Raw genomic sequence first — 11,560 nt, 5'->3', positions numbered from 1 at the left:
CAACCTGTTCGGCGGCCGCGGGAAAGAGGGAAGGAAGGAGGGGGAGCCCCGACCCTCTCGTAACTTGCATGATTGGCACGCAGCTCTGCCCAATCGCGGATGGCGGCTTCTCCCCCCGCGGGTGCCCATTGGCTGCTCGGAGGCGCGGGGCGGGGCTTGCCGGGCGCGGGGCTCCCCTCCGGAGCGGAGCGCGGCGCGCTCAGAGCGCAGCGTGTGCGCGGAGTGAGCGGCGCCGCGCCGGCGGCGGAACTGGTGCCGCGATTCGGCCGCTGCCGGAGGTTCCCGACTCTTACGCTCCGCCGGCAAGGACGATGCAGCCTCTCCCCGCCGGGCCGCGGCGGCTGCTGGCCGGCTTGCTGCTGCTGCTGGCCGGCTGTGCCCGGGCTGGAGCGGAGGAGCCGCCGCCAGGCAGCAGCGCTGCGGTCTCCTCGCCGTGGTCGCCGGAGGCGGACCCCGTGGTGGTGGCCAACCGCGGGCTGCGGGTGCCCCTGGGCCGCTCCGCCTGGCTGGACCCCACGCGGGACCTGGTGTTGCAGGTGCAGCCGGGGGACCGCTGCCACCTCACCGTGCTGGACGAGGACCCGCTGTGGCAGCGCCCGGGCCGCCTGAGCCCCCGGCGTTTCCCCTGCGACTTCGGAGCCCGCGACGTGCTGTACTCGCACCTGGGCGGCCGCAGCCCCGCTCGGGACCGCGTCCGCCTGCAGCTGCGCTACGACTCGCCGAGCCGCGCCCTGGTGCTGCCCCTGGTGCTGGAGGTGGAGGTGCTCTTCACCCAGCTGGAGATCGTGACCCGCAACCTGCCGCTCACCGTGGAGCGCCTGCGGGGCACCAGCAACCCGCTGGACGCCCGCAGCCTGGAGTTCGCCTTCGAGCCGGGCCGGCAGCGCTGCCGGGTGGGGCTGCTGCCGCTGCTGGCCGGGCTGCCCCGCTACGGAGAGATCCTCAACCACCCGCCGGCGGCGGGGGGCGGGGGCGGGGAGGCGGCGGGGGACGGCCCGATGCCGTCCGTGATGTGGGATTGCGAGGAGTTCCTGCGCCTGGGCCTGCGCTACCGGCACACGGCCGCCGGCGGCTCCCCGAACCGCGACCTGGTGCCGCTGGTGGCCGAGCTGCGGGAGGCGGCGGGCGGCGGGGCGCTGCTGAAGCGAGAGTACTTCCAGGTGCTGGTGCGGATCCGCGCCGGGAGTGAGAACGTGGCCCCCAAACCCAGCTTCCTGGCCATGCTGATGATGGAGGTGGACCAGTTTGTGCTCACCGCCCTCACGCCTGACATGCTGTCAGCTGAGGATGCGGAGTCGCCGCCCGACCTACTGCTCTTCAACATCACCTCTCCCTTTGGTCCTGGCCAAGGCCACATGGTCAGCACGGACGACCGGAGCTTGCCTGTCACGTCTTTCAGCCAGCGGGACGTGCGGGAGCTGCGCATTGCCTATCAGCCACCCGTGGAGGACTCCGATCGGGAGAGGCTCTTTGAACTTGAATTGGAAGTGTTGGACCCAGAGGGTGCTGCCTCAGAGCCCTTTGCCTTCGTCATTGTGGTGAAGCCCATGAACACCCTGGCGCCCGTGGTGACCCGCAACACTGGTCTCGTGCTCTACGAGGGGCAGTCAAGGCCTCTCTCCGGCCCAGGGCCCAGCCCCAACCTGGTGGTCAGTGACGAGGATGACCTTGAGCAGGTGCGGGTGAGTGTGGTGGCAGGGCTGAGGCATGGCCACCTCACTCTCCTGGAGGACACCCCAGGACCTGCTGCCCCTCGTAAACACTTTACAGTGGCTGAGCTGGCAGCAGGCCGAGTCATTTACCAGCACGATGGCAGCGAGTCTCCGCTCAGTGACAACCTTGTGCTGCGGCTGGAAGATGGTGGCTCTCGCCACCGCGTTGAATTCCTTTTCCCCATCACCCTGGTGCCCACTGATGACCAGCCACCCCTGCTTAATGCTAACACAGGGCTTGCCATGGCTGAGGGTGAAACAGTGCCCATCACCACCCGTGCTCTTAGTGCCACTGACATTGACTCCCAGGATGCCATCCTGCTCTTCACAGTGGAGTCTGGCCCCACGGCTGGGCAGCTCCTGCTCCGCCAGGCACAGCCACCTCCTGGCTGGGAAGAGGAGGAAGAAGAGGAGGGCTTTTCTTGGAGGAAGGTGCCAGGTGTAGCAGGGAGCTCCCTCATCTATGAAAAGCCAGTGAGAGAGTGGCTGCAGCAGGACATTGTGGAAGGACATCTCTTTTACCACCACTTTGGGGCTCACAGCCCTGGCCCTGGGGTTGTGTTGGACCAGTTCACCTTTAGAGTCCAGGATGACAATGACCCGCCCAACCGCTCTGGACCCCAGACTTTTGTGATCAGGGTACATCCTGTAGACAGGTTAGCCCCAGAGCTCCATAGCAGCAGCAGCCTGCATTTAATCGTTGCAGAGCAGCAGGTGACTCCCCTGCGCAGGAAGCACTTGTGTTACACAGACCAGGACTCAGGGGACCGGGAGCTTCGCTACACAGTAATCCAGCCCCCCACTGACACCGACTCCAACCACCCTCCCGAGGCTTATGGAGCACGCCTTGGATCCCTCGTGCTAACTGAGGATCACTCTGTGGAAGTTACGCATTTCACCCAAGCCCAGATCAACCATCACAAGATCTCGTACCGTCCCCCTCAGGAGGAGCTGGGGGTGGCTCCTCATTTGATTCAGTTTCAGTATCAAGTGCAAGATGCGGCTGGCAATGCAGCCAAAGGGACTTTCACCATCTACCTTCAGCCTGTGGATAACCAGCCTCCCGAAATCACTAATACTGGCTTCACTTTGCCTGAGGGAGGCAGCCATGTCCTTAGTCCAGCTGAGCTGGATGCCAGTGACACGGACACTGAACTTGCCCGTCTCAGATTTATCCTGACCCAGGCTCCTCGGTATGGCCAGTTGCAGCTCTCTGGGTACAGTCTGGTTCCAGGAGGCATCTTTGGCTTGGAGGATATCAGACAAGGGAGGGTGGTGTATGTGCACAATGGAGCTGAGACCAACAGTGATACCTGCAGGCTTGATGTGAGTGATGGGGTTCATTTTGTGCCCATCACACTGAAAATGAGTGTGCACCCAGTCGATGATGAGGTTCCTGCGCTACGATTGCCCCCAGGCACTCTTGGTTCCTACCTCGATGTGCTGGAGAATGGTGCTGCTGAAATCACTGCTAATGTCATCCAGGGCACGGATCAGGATACAGATGACTTTATGTTGACCTTCATTGTAGAGGATCCTCCTCAGCATGGGAGCATCCTGGTTCAAGGGGTGCCTGCAGAGAGATTTTCCCAGAGAGATCTGCTGGATGGTGCTGTGGTATATGCTCACACCGGTGGTGAAATAGGCCTTCTGCCCAAGGAGGATGCTTTCAACCTTACCTTGTCTGGCCTCTCTGAGAAGTGGCGTGTCAGGGGCAACATTGTTCACGGAGTTTCAGTCTTGGTGACCATTCTTCCTGTTGACAGTCAAGCTCCAGAAATTTTTGTAGGGGAGCAGTTCATGGTGACGGAAGGTGACAAACGGGTCATCACTCTTGCTCACCTCAGGGCTGAAGATGTGGATACTCCTAGTGATGATATACTATGCACAATTGTTGCTCAGCCCACATCTGGGTATGTAGAGAACATCTCTCCTGCCCCTGGATCTGAAAAATCCAGGGCAGGTATAGCTATAAGTGCTTTTACCTTGAAGGACCTCCGTCAAGGTCACATTTTTTATGTCCAGAGTATACATAAGGGTGTAGAGCCTGTTGAGGACAGATTTGCTTTGCGCTGTTCTGATGGCATTAACTTTTCCCAGAGGCATTTCTTCTCCATTCTTGTTGTGCCGGTCAATGACGAAGAGCCTGAAATCTTCCTGCGAGAGTTTGTTGTGATGGAAGGCATGAGCCTGGTGATTGACACCCCCATCCTCAATGCAGTTGATGCGGATGTCCCTGCTGATGAGTTAACATTCACAATCACCAGGCTTCCCAGGCACGGCCACATCGTGAACCAGCTGGTCAATGGAACTGTCCTGGTGGAGAGCTTCACCTTGGATCAGATAACAGAGAGCTCCAGCATTCTCTATGAACATGATGACTCTGAGACCAGGGCGGACAGTTTTGAGGTGCAGCTCTCAGATGGTAAACACACCGTTAGGAAAATGGTACCCATCATGGTTATTCCTGTAGATGATGAGACACCCAGAATGGCCATCAATGATGGTTTGGAGATTGAAATAGGGGAAACTAGAACTATTAATAACAGAATATTGAAGGCTACTGATCTTGATTCCGAAGACAAAACCTTGACATACATTATAACTTATGGGCCAGGACAAGGCCTCTTACAGAGAATAAAGCCTTCAGGTGGAGTTGAAAATATCACCCGGGGAATGAACTTCACCCAGGATGAAGTAGATAGAAACTTGATACGATATGTGCATTTTGGCCAACAAGGAGTTCGTGATCTTATCAAGTTTGATGTGACAGATGGCATAAATCCTCTCATTGACCGCTACTTTTATGTGACAATAGGCAGCATTGATATTGTCTTCCCAGATGTCATCAGCAAAGGAGTTTCTCTGAAGGAAGGAGGGAAGGTGACCCTTACCACTGATTTGCTTAGTACCAGTGACCTGAATAGTCCAGATGAGAACTTAGTTTTCACCATTACCAGACCACCTGTTCGTGGTCATCTTGAATGCACAGATCAGCCCGGGGTACCCATCTCCACTTTCACTCAACTCCTGTTAGCAGGCAATAAAATCTATTACATTCATACTTCAGAAGATGAGGTGAAAATGGACAGCTTTGAGTTTGAGGTGACTGATGGCTATAACCCTGTGTTTCGTACTTTCAGAATTTCTATCAGTGATGTGGACAATAAGAAACCTGTTGTCACAATCCATAACCTGGTGGTGAGTGAAAATGAATACAAACTGATAACCCCATTTGAACTGACTGCAGAAGACAGAGATACACCTGATGCACTGCTAAAGTTCATCATCACTCAAATACCAGTTCATGGGCAGATCATGTTCAATAACTCCAAACCAGTCACCACCTTCACTAAACAAGATCTGAATGAAAATCTAATCAGCTACAAACATGATGGCTCAGAATCAGTTGAGGACAGTTTCTCTTTCACTGTTACAGATGGCACTCATACAGATTTCTATGTTTTCCCCAACACTGTGTTTGAAACAAGGAAGCCTCAGACTATGAAGATCCGAATAATGGCTGTGGACAACAGTGTACCTCAAGTTGTAATAAATAAGGGTGCTCAGACTCTCCGTGTTCTGGCCACAGGTCACGTCGGGTTTCTGATTACCAACAAAGTGCTCAAAGTGGAAGACAGGGACAGTTTACATGTTACTCTTAAGATCAGAATCACAGAGGGTCCACGCCATGGCTTCCTGATTCACCTGGGGAAAGGCAACCATAGCATCAGCCAGTTCACACAAGGTATTACAATACTTCATGTGCTTTCTTTAGATCACTGGAAACATTATTTTGCATGCTAAACTCTATAGTAATTGATGGGAGAAATGTTCCAACAGAGAGCTTATTTAAAATGGCTTCATAATTTTTTACATCTGTTTATTTTTTATTACATCTGTGACAGCTTTAAACAGGAAATGTGGTCTGCTGGGTAAACACTGATCAAAGGAGCTTCATTTCTTTGGAGAGCTTATTCCAAATAACTGGGATTTGCACTTTCTGCCAGTCACAGTGATAAAAGTTTGGATAACAGAATTGGGCTGTACATCTTAAGAGACAGTGCTTTATTTAACCATTTTTATTTAGAAAATGCTATGGGAGTGCCCAAGCTATTATTAACTAATGGCTCAGGTATCAGTTGCTGTACAGTCTGAGCGCACCTAACTGTAAAAGCAAAATCCTTTCCCCACCAGTGGGAAATAATATATTATGAGTGCATTTGTTAATTACACAAATTAACTTAATTACACAAATCTTTCCCACAAAGTGTTTGTGGTAAATTAAAAGGTAATGTAAACATTTGAAAATTATGTTAGCAGTACTTACTTTTTACATGGCACTAAAACATTCAGGCTATAAATATGGCAAAAACCACATGTGTCATATATTCTGAAATAAAGCCTCAACCCAAGGCTGTGAAGTAACTTTAACTGAAATCGGAGCATTAGCCATTCTCTGGAGAACTTTCCATATTGCTTTACAGTGACTTAATGGCTGGTTAACTAACAATGAAATGAGGGTTTTTTGCAGCCTTCTGCAGCTGTGGAACGAGCAAACAGCACCAATAGCATGGAACTCAGAGTTAAATGGGCCCAGCCAGCCTGGGCTGTTGAGGTGAACACTTGCAGTTGGCTGTGTTTCATTTCACAAAGCCCATACTGGTACATAACATACGTGTTAAAGTCTTGGCTGTAGCAATGTTCTTTTCAGACATACCAAATCTTTCAAATAGGCCTGATGAATTTTGAAATGGCTGAAATGTCTTAAGTTTTGCAATACTAGTGCAAGAAAGAGGATGAGAGGAGACCAAACTGTCCAAGCTTTGGGGACCACCACAGTTCCTTAAATGTAAGGCTTCAGCAGTGAACTGTGAGTAATATTGAGACTGTTGTCAGAATAACTGAGAAACCAGAAAGGGAGTGAGCAAATAAACAGATTATCACTTATTGTAGTGGGTTTTGTCTTACATTGAAGAATGTGTAATTATTGAACAGGTGTTCTTTGAAAGCAGAGGAACAGTGGTAGCCTTTTTTTCTTTTTTTTTTTTGTTTTGAGGATGTGTAGCACCTGGGAGAAGTACATATTCCATTTCCTCCTGTGCCATGTGGCCAGGCATACATTTGTCTGATGACTGAAAAGAAGTTGCTGCTTGGCTTTGAATTGGCTGTCCAACCATACGGCCTGAAGGCTGTCTTAATATCCTGGGGCTGCCCAAGCTGAGTAAGAAGCATGCAGCCCTTAGGAAAGGTTGGTTTTAAAGCTAGTGAGGATCCCCAGAAAGTGGTGTAACTTCACAGTTTCAGACACAGCACGAGCACTCTCATTTTGTGTTGGATTGAAGAGTGTTTTTAAGAAATAGACATTTCTTCAATAATATTGGCTTTTGAGACCACCATGCTTATGCTACACTGAGACAAATAATTGTCTAATGTTCAGGGCAGAAATAAACAAGACCCTCTTTTGTCATATTCATTATGATCCCAGTCTAAGCACATATTTTGCAATGGACTTTGGGAAGCCTTTGCATTGACTAGTGGAACTGTTATATGCTTTCTTTGTATTTTGATCTTCCCCTCTCTTTAGGCCTCTTATCCTGTCATGTGCCACCTCTCTTAAAATGCTGAATAGTTCCAGTTTCATCAACACATGTGGGTTCTTATGGGGCTTGTATTAGAGTCTTCCAGTTTATGTTGGAAGGGACTTCTCGAGGTCATTTGATTCTATCTCTACTCAAAACTGGGACAACTTTGAAGTCAAATGAAACTCTTTAGTACATCATGCAAAAAAGTTTTGAAAGCTGCTTGCTAGTTTGTGAAGTCCATGCTCAAACTCCCATTTCTTGGATTTGTTCCTGTGGTTGTATGAACAGGCAGCCTGACCACTTTGAGTCGTGTAACAAGATTCATTGTGTGTAAGCAGCAGGAGCAGCTGACTTTTTCAGATATTTGTAACTGAAAGAGAGGGCAGAGCAATTGTTTAGAACACAGATGTCTGATAGTGGGGATAATTATATTTTTTGAAATAAAAAATTATGCTTGATGTATTTCAAAATTATGTTGGAGAATTCCAGTATAAAACTAATTTTATCGGGCACTGTAGTTACACAATTAAAAATTGTGCTTATAACTAGGCAAATTATGGTATAACTAGCGCAACCTAATCAGCTATGGAAGGAAAGCATAGACTTTCTCAAGTGACTCCAAGCATGTTGTTAAGGATCAGAAAACAGGTCATTCTTTGCAATTATTTTGACAAAATTAAGATCTTTGGATGGCAGGTGTCCTTTTTTTCTTTTGAGGTGGTCCTGGCCCTGCAAGCACCAGTTGAAGTGCTTATCTTTACGTGTGCTGGAATCATGGATTTTGATAAGGCTACCCACATGAGCAGAACTCAGTACTTGTGTCTTTGCTGGATGAAAGATTTATGTGCTCCACTGGCATGAAGAAGTATTTGTTTGCATCCTCTTTACAGCCCCATGAATTTTTGATCTTTAACTTTCAAACATTTATGGAAGAGATTCTTCGGTCACATATATTTGCTGATAATGCTCTCAGCTTGTTTGCACTCAAAGATGTCTGGTTACTTTTGGAACTTAAGGTTTTGTGAAGCTCTAACAAAAGTGCTTTTGGATTTTTTTATCCATGCATCCACGCTAACATTGGAGGAGAACTTGGGTGGCACTTGAGCTCCACTTTAATGTGATTGATTTCTAACACTTTTTCTTGAAAAAAGTATCAGACTTGGGTTTTTACCAACAGCAGTCCTTTGAAGAAAGTGACAAAAATTAGTTATGTATATACATATTTCTCATCACTACTCAAGGAAACCAGAAAATAAACAATATTAACAAATGTTTGTTTATCTTTTACATATTTTATGGTAACTGCTGGTTCAAAATTCTACATCAGGTTTTTTTCTTTACTGAAGCAATTTCTGTTTACTTTAATTGCATCTATTTGGGTTCTTAAAACAGTCAATCACTGTAAGTGTCCTCTGCAGAACTTTGCAGGTTGAAGAATGACAGAATCAATATCCTTGTGGGGATACACCTCGGTTTAAGAAAGGAACCACAAAGAATATGAAGTAGTTCTGACTGTCAAGCCCATGTTTGTCAATTTTATTTCAGTCATTTTTGCAAATACAGCTTAAAAGAAAGAGAGCCCAGGGGAGGAGGAAGTAAAGGGAGAGAGAATGAATGATATCTGTAAAATTTCAAGACTGTTGATACTGAAATTCCTCAGTTCTGCTGTGGGACCTTGACCTCCCTCTTGTTGAAGCTAAACTATTTAATACATGTCAAATTTTTCTAAAAAAAGGTTTCCTGTCTTCATAATTTAAAATAAAGTCTATTTTTCCTCTTTCCAGCTGATATTGATGATATGAAGATATGCTATGTTTTACGAGGGAGTGACAATGCCACCAGTGACATTTTTCATTTTTTGGTTGAAGACAGTGGTGAGTACTCCTAAAATCTCAGTTTTTCTTCTTATTTAAAGACAAAAAATTTAAGTGTCCTTTGGAAGTTGAAGAACATCAAATTTAATTGAGGGAAGTCTGTGTTATCTCCTGCAATGTGATTGATTTTATGGCTTTCCTATATTTTGAACTATTTCTGATGATTGTGAAGAGAAGTGTTGATGAAATGGTAATTGCACCTAATGAAAAAACCTCAACCTACTCTAGCAAGAAAGTGAAATTCTGTAAGTCTACTCAGATATCTCCTATACTCAGATGGTAGTAGTATACTTTCTGTATTTTGCCTTTGTATTACCTATCCAGGCTCACATAAATTCTCCTAAGTCTTTATCTTGAGAAAGATTTATGTGTTCCAATTTATTGTTGTCTATCTTTTTAAAGCTTCCAGTTCTAGGACTATTTATATCAAAACGTTATTCATGTCAAAACGTGTACCTGTTGTGTAGAGTTCAAGTTTTTATTCTATGTACTTAACAGAATCTTCAATGGTTTGTCAAAGGTCTTTGTCAGGCAACTGGTGTCAAATCTCCTGGATAATACTATTTTCTGGGATTGTGAGAGATGCAAAAAAAAATTATTTGAAAAAATTGAGAATACTGGCATGTACTCATTTGAGGGAGAACTATGTTGTGGTTTTTTTATTTGTTTTAAAAGCAGAAGGAAAGAACAGTTTAAAGGATAAGCAAAATAGATCAACAGGCTTTTTTTTCCCCTTCCAGTCTGACTTAATGTGGATATGCCTAAATGTAGATATTCCTCTGTGTGGTAACAGGTGGCTAGATTGTGTTACTTTAATTCCTTTTTAAATAAGTGATACATAGCTCTATGAGTAATTGGCAATGAATTTTATTAGTTGATTTAATAATATACTTCTTAGAAAGTATGCTTCAAGTTAGGTGATTGTCAGCTCCTGTACACAGCTTGTGTTACTGCTTCACAAGAAGCATAGCCAATTAAGGGTATTAAGATCAGTGAACAGGGATTTGTCCTGTCTGTCACAGACTGGACAGTTTTGTCACCATCTACCATTGCTGAAGGGGGATATTAAAACATGTTTTACTGCTTATTGTGCCGGACAAGCACAGAGAGAACACTACCTTTCGAGACTTTTTGAAATGTCTTTCAAATCTTTATGACATTAGAGACCAGGTAGTGGTACAAGAGTTTGCAACACTCGACTTTTTTTCCATAAATGTTTTCTTTTCGTGGAGATATAGGTTAGAGAAACTTAAAGATATGTAAAATGGAACATGGGATGCTGTCTTTTCATAGCAATACTTTTTTATATCAGGTGTCACCACAAGGTGACATTGTTCATGATTTTTGAGTTATTCTTTTAGTAAGTGAACAAATATTCCATCTTGAGATTGTTTAGAGGTTTTATGTGAATTAAAGCTCATCAAAGTTTGCTCTCATTGAGCTGTTTAATATCAGTTCTTAAAACTGAGTTGCCCCTTGAGAGACTAACATTTGTGGGAGTTGTCTCTGTGCTATTTAATACTTCTTAGTGGCAAATACATTGTCAAAGTAAATTGCACCTAATATATGAATTTTCTTTTTCATTGGACAGCTTATCTGTCACATCTGCTTCTATTTGGCAGAGCCTGTAAATTGTAACAGCATGCTATTTTTCAGAATGCAAAGAATCATGATAGCAAGGTGCTTGATGATTTTTTAGAGCCTTTGGAAGTTGTGACATTACTGTCATAGACACTACTTAGATAGATGGTAAGGTGGTTTTTGCTATCCTGAGGCAATTTGTTTACAGAAAAATGAGCTGTGTTGCACTTCACAGTATTTCTGATTTTGAAGATGGCAAAGATGTATTTAAAGTTGATGAAGTTGTGATCAAAACATTAGTAGTTGTCTGTCTGAAATATCTCAAGTTTATTAGCAATGTCTTTAGAATCTGTAGCAGCTGAAAAATCCAGCAATTTAATCTACTTCTATTTCCACCCTCCTGAGAAAGACATCAAAGCCAGTGTTTTGCAACTCAGATGTATTTTGGCAGACTTTCAGTTGTACCAAGGCTATTGTTTAGGAATTTTTTTTGATTTTAAGCCAAATCATATTAAGAGACTCCACACAAGAGCTGAGTGAAAGATGGAGCACAGGTGATCAACATCCATTGTAGAAAGCCACGCTTCAGACTTCAAGATTTTTGCAGTAGTAACAGGTTTGTGCTACCTTGCAGTGCCTAGTGCTATAAATCAAATAAGGGGGACTTCACTTAAACTGAATTGTGTGATAGTCCCTGAGTGATCTGGTTTAAATCAAGAAGCATTTCAAAATGTGATTTAATGAATGAATATGCATTTGTATAATTCAGCTAATGTAATTTCAAATAACATAAAAACCCTAAAATAAG

The 11,560-nt window shown here is 45.6% G+C and overlaps 1 protein-coding gene across 1 annotated transcript in view; it reads left to right on the top strand.

The window, feature by feature from the left end:
* Positions 1-289: 289 nt before the first annotated feature.
* The window catches only part of FREM2 (FRAS1 related extracellular matrix 2), a 125,537-nt gene continuing 114,266 nt past the window's right edge, over positions 290-11,560 (top strand). The window contains exons 1-2 of the mRNA XM_064715661.1: positions 290-5,460; positions 9,082-9,171. Coding sequence (XP_064571731.1) covers positions 312-5,460; positions 9,082-9,171 — 5,239 coding nt within the window. The 5' untranslated portion in view covers positions 290-311. The remainder of the gene's footprint in view (positions 5,461-9,081; positions 9,172-11,560) is intronic.

Source organism: Zonotrichia leucophrys, chromosome 1 (genome assembly GCF_028769735.1).
Source record: "Zonotrichia leucophrys gambelii isolate GWCS_2022_RI chromosome 1, RI_Zleu_2.0, whole genome shotgun sequence".
Taxonomy (NCBI): domain Eukaryota; kingdom Metazoa; phylum Chordata; class Aves; order Passeriformes; family Passerellidae; genus Zonotrichia; species Zonotrichia leucophrys.
The sequence above is the reverse complement of the archived record's forward strand: the minus strand, read 5'-3'. Positions and strand labels throughout refer to the sequence as shown.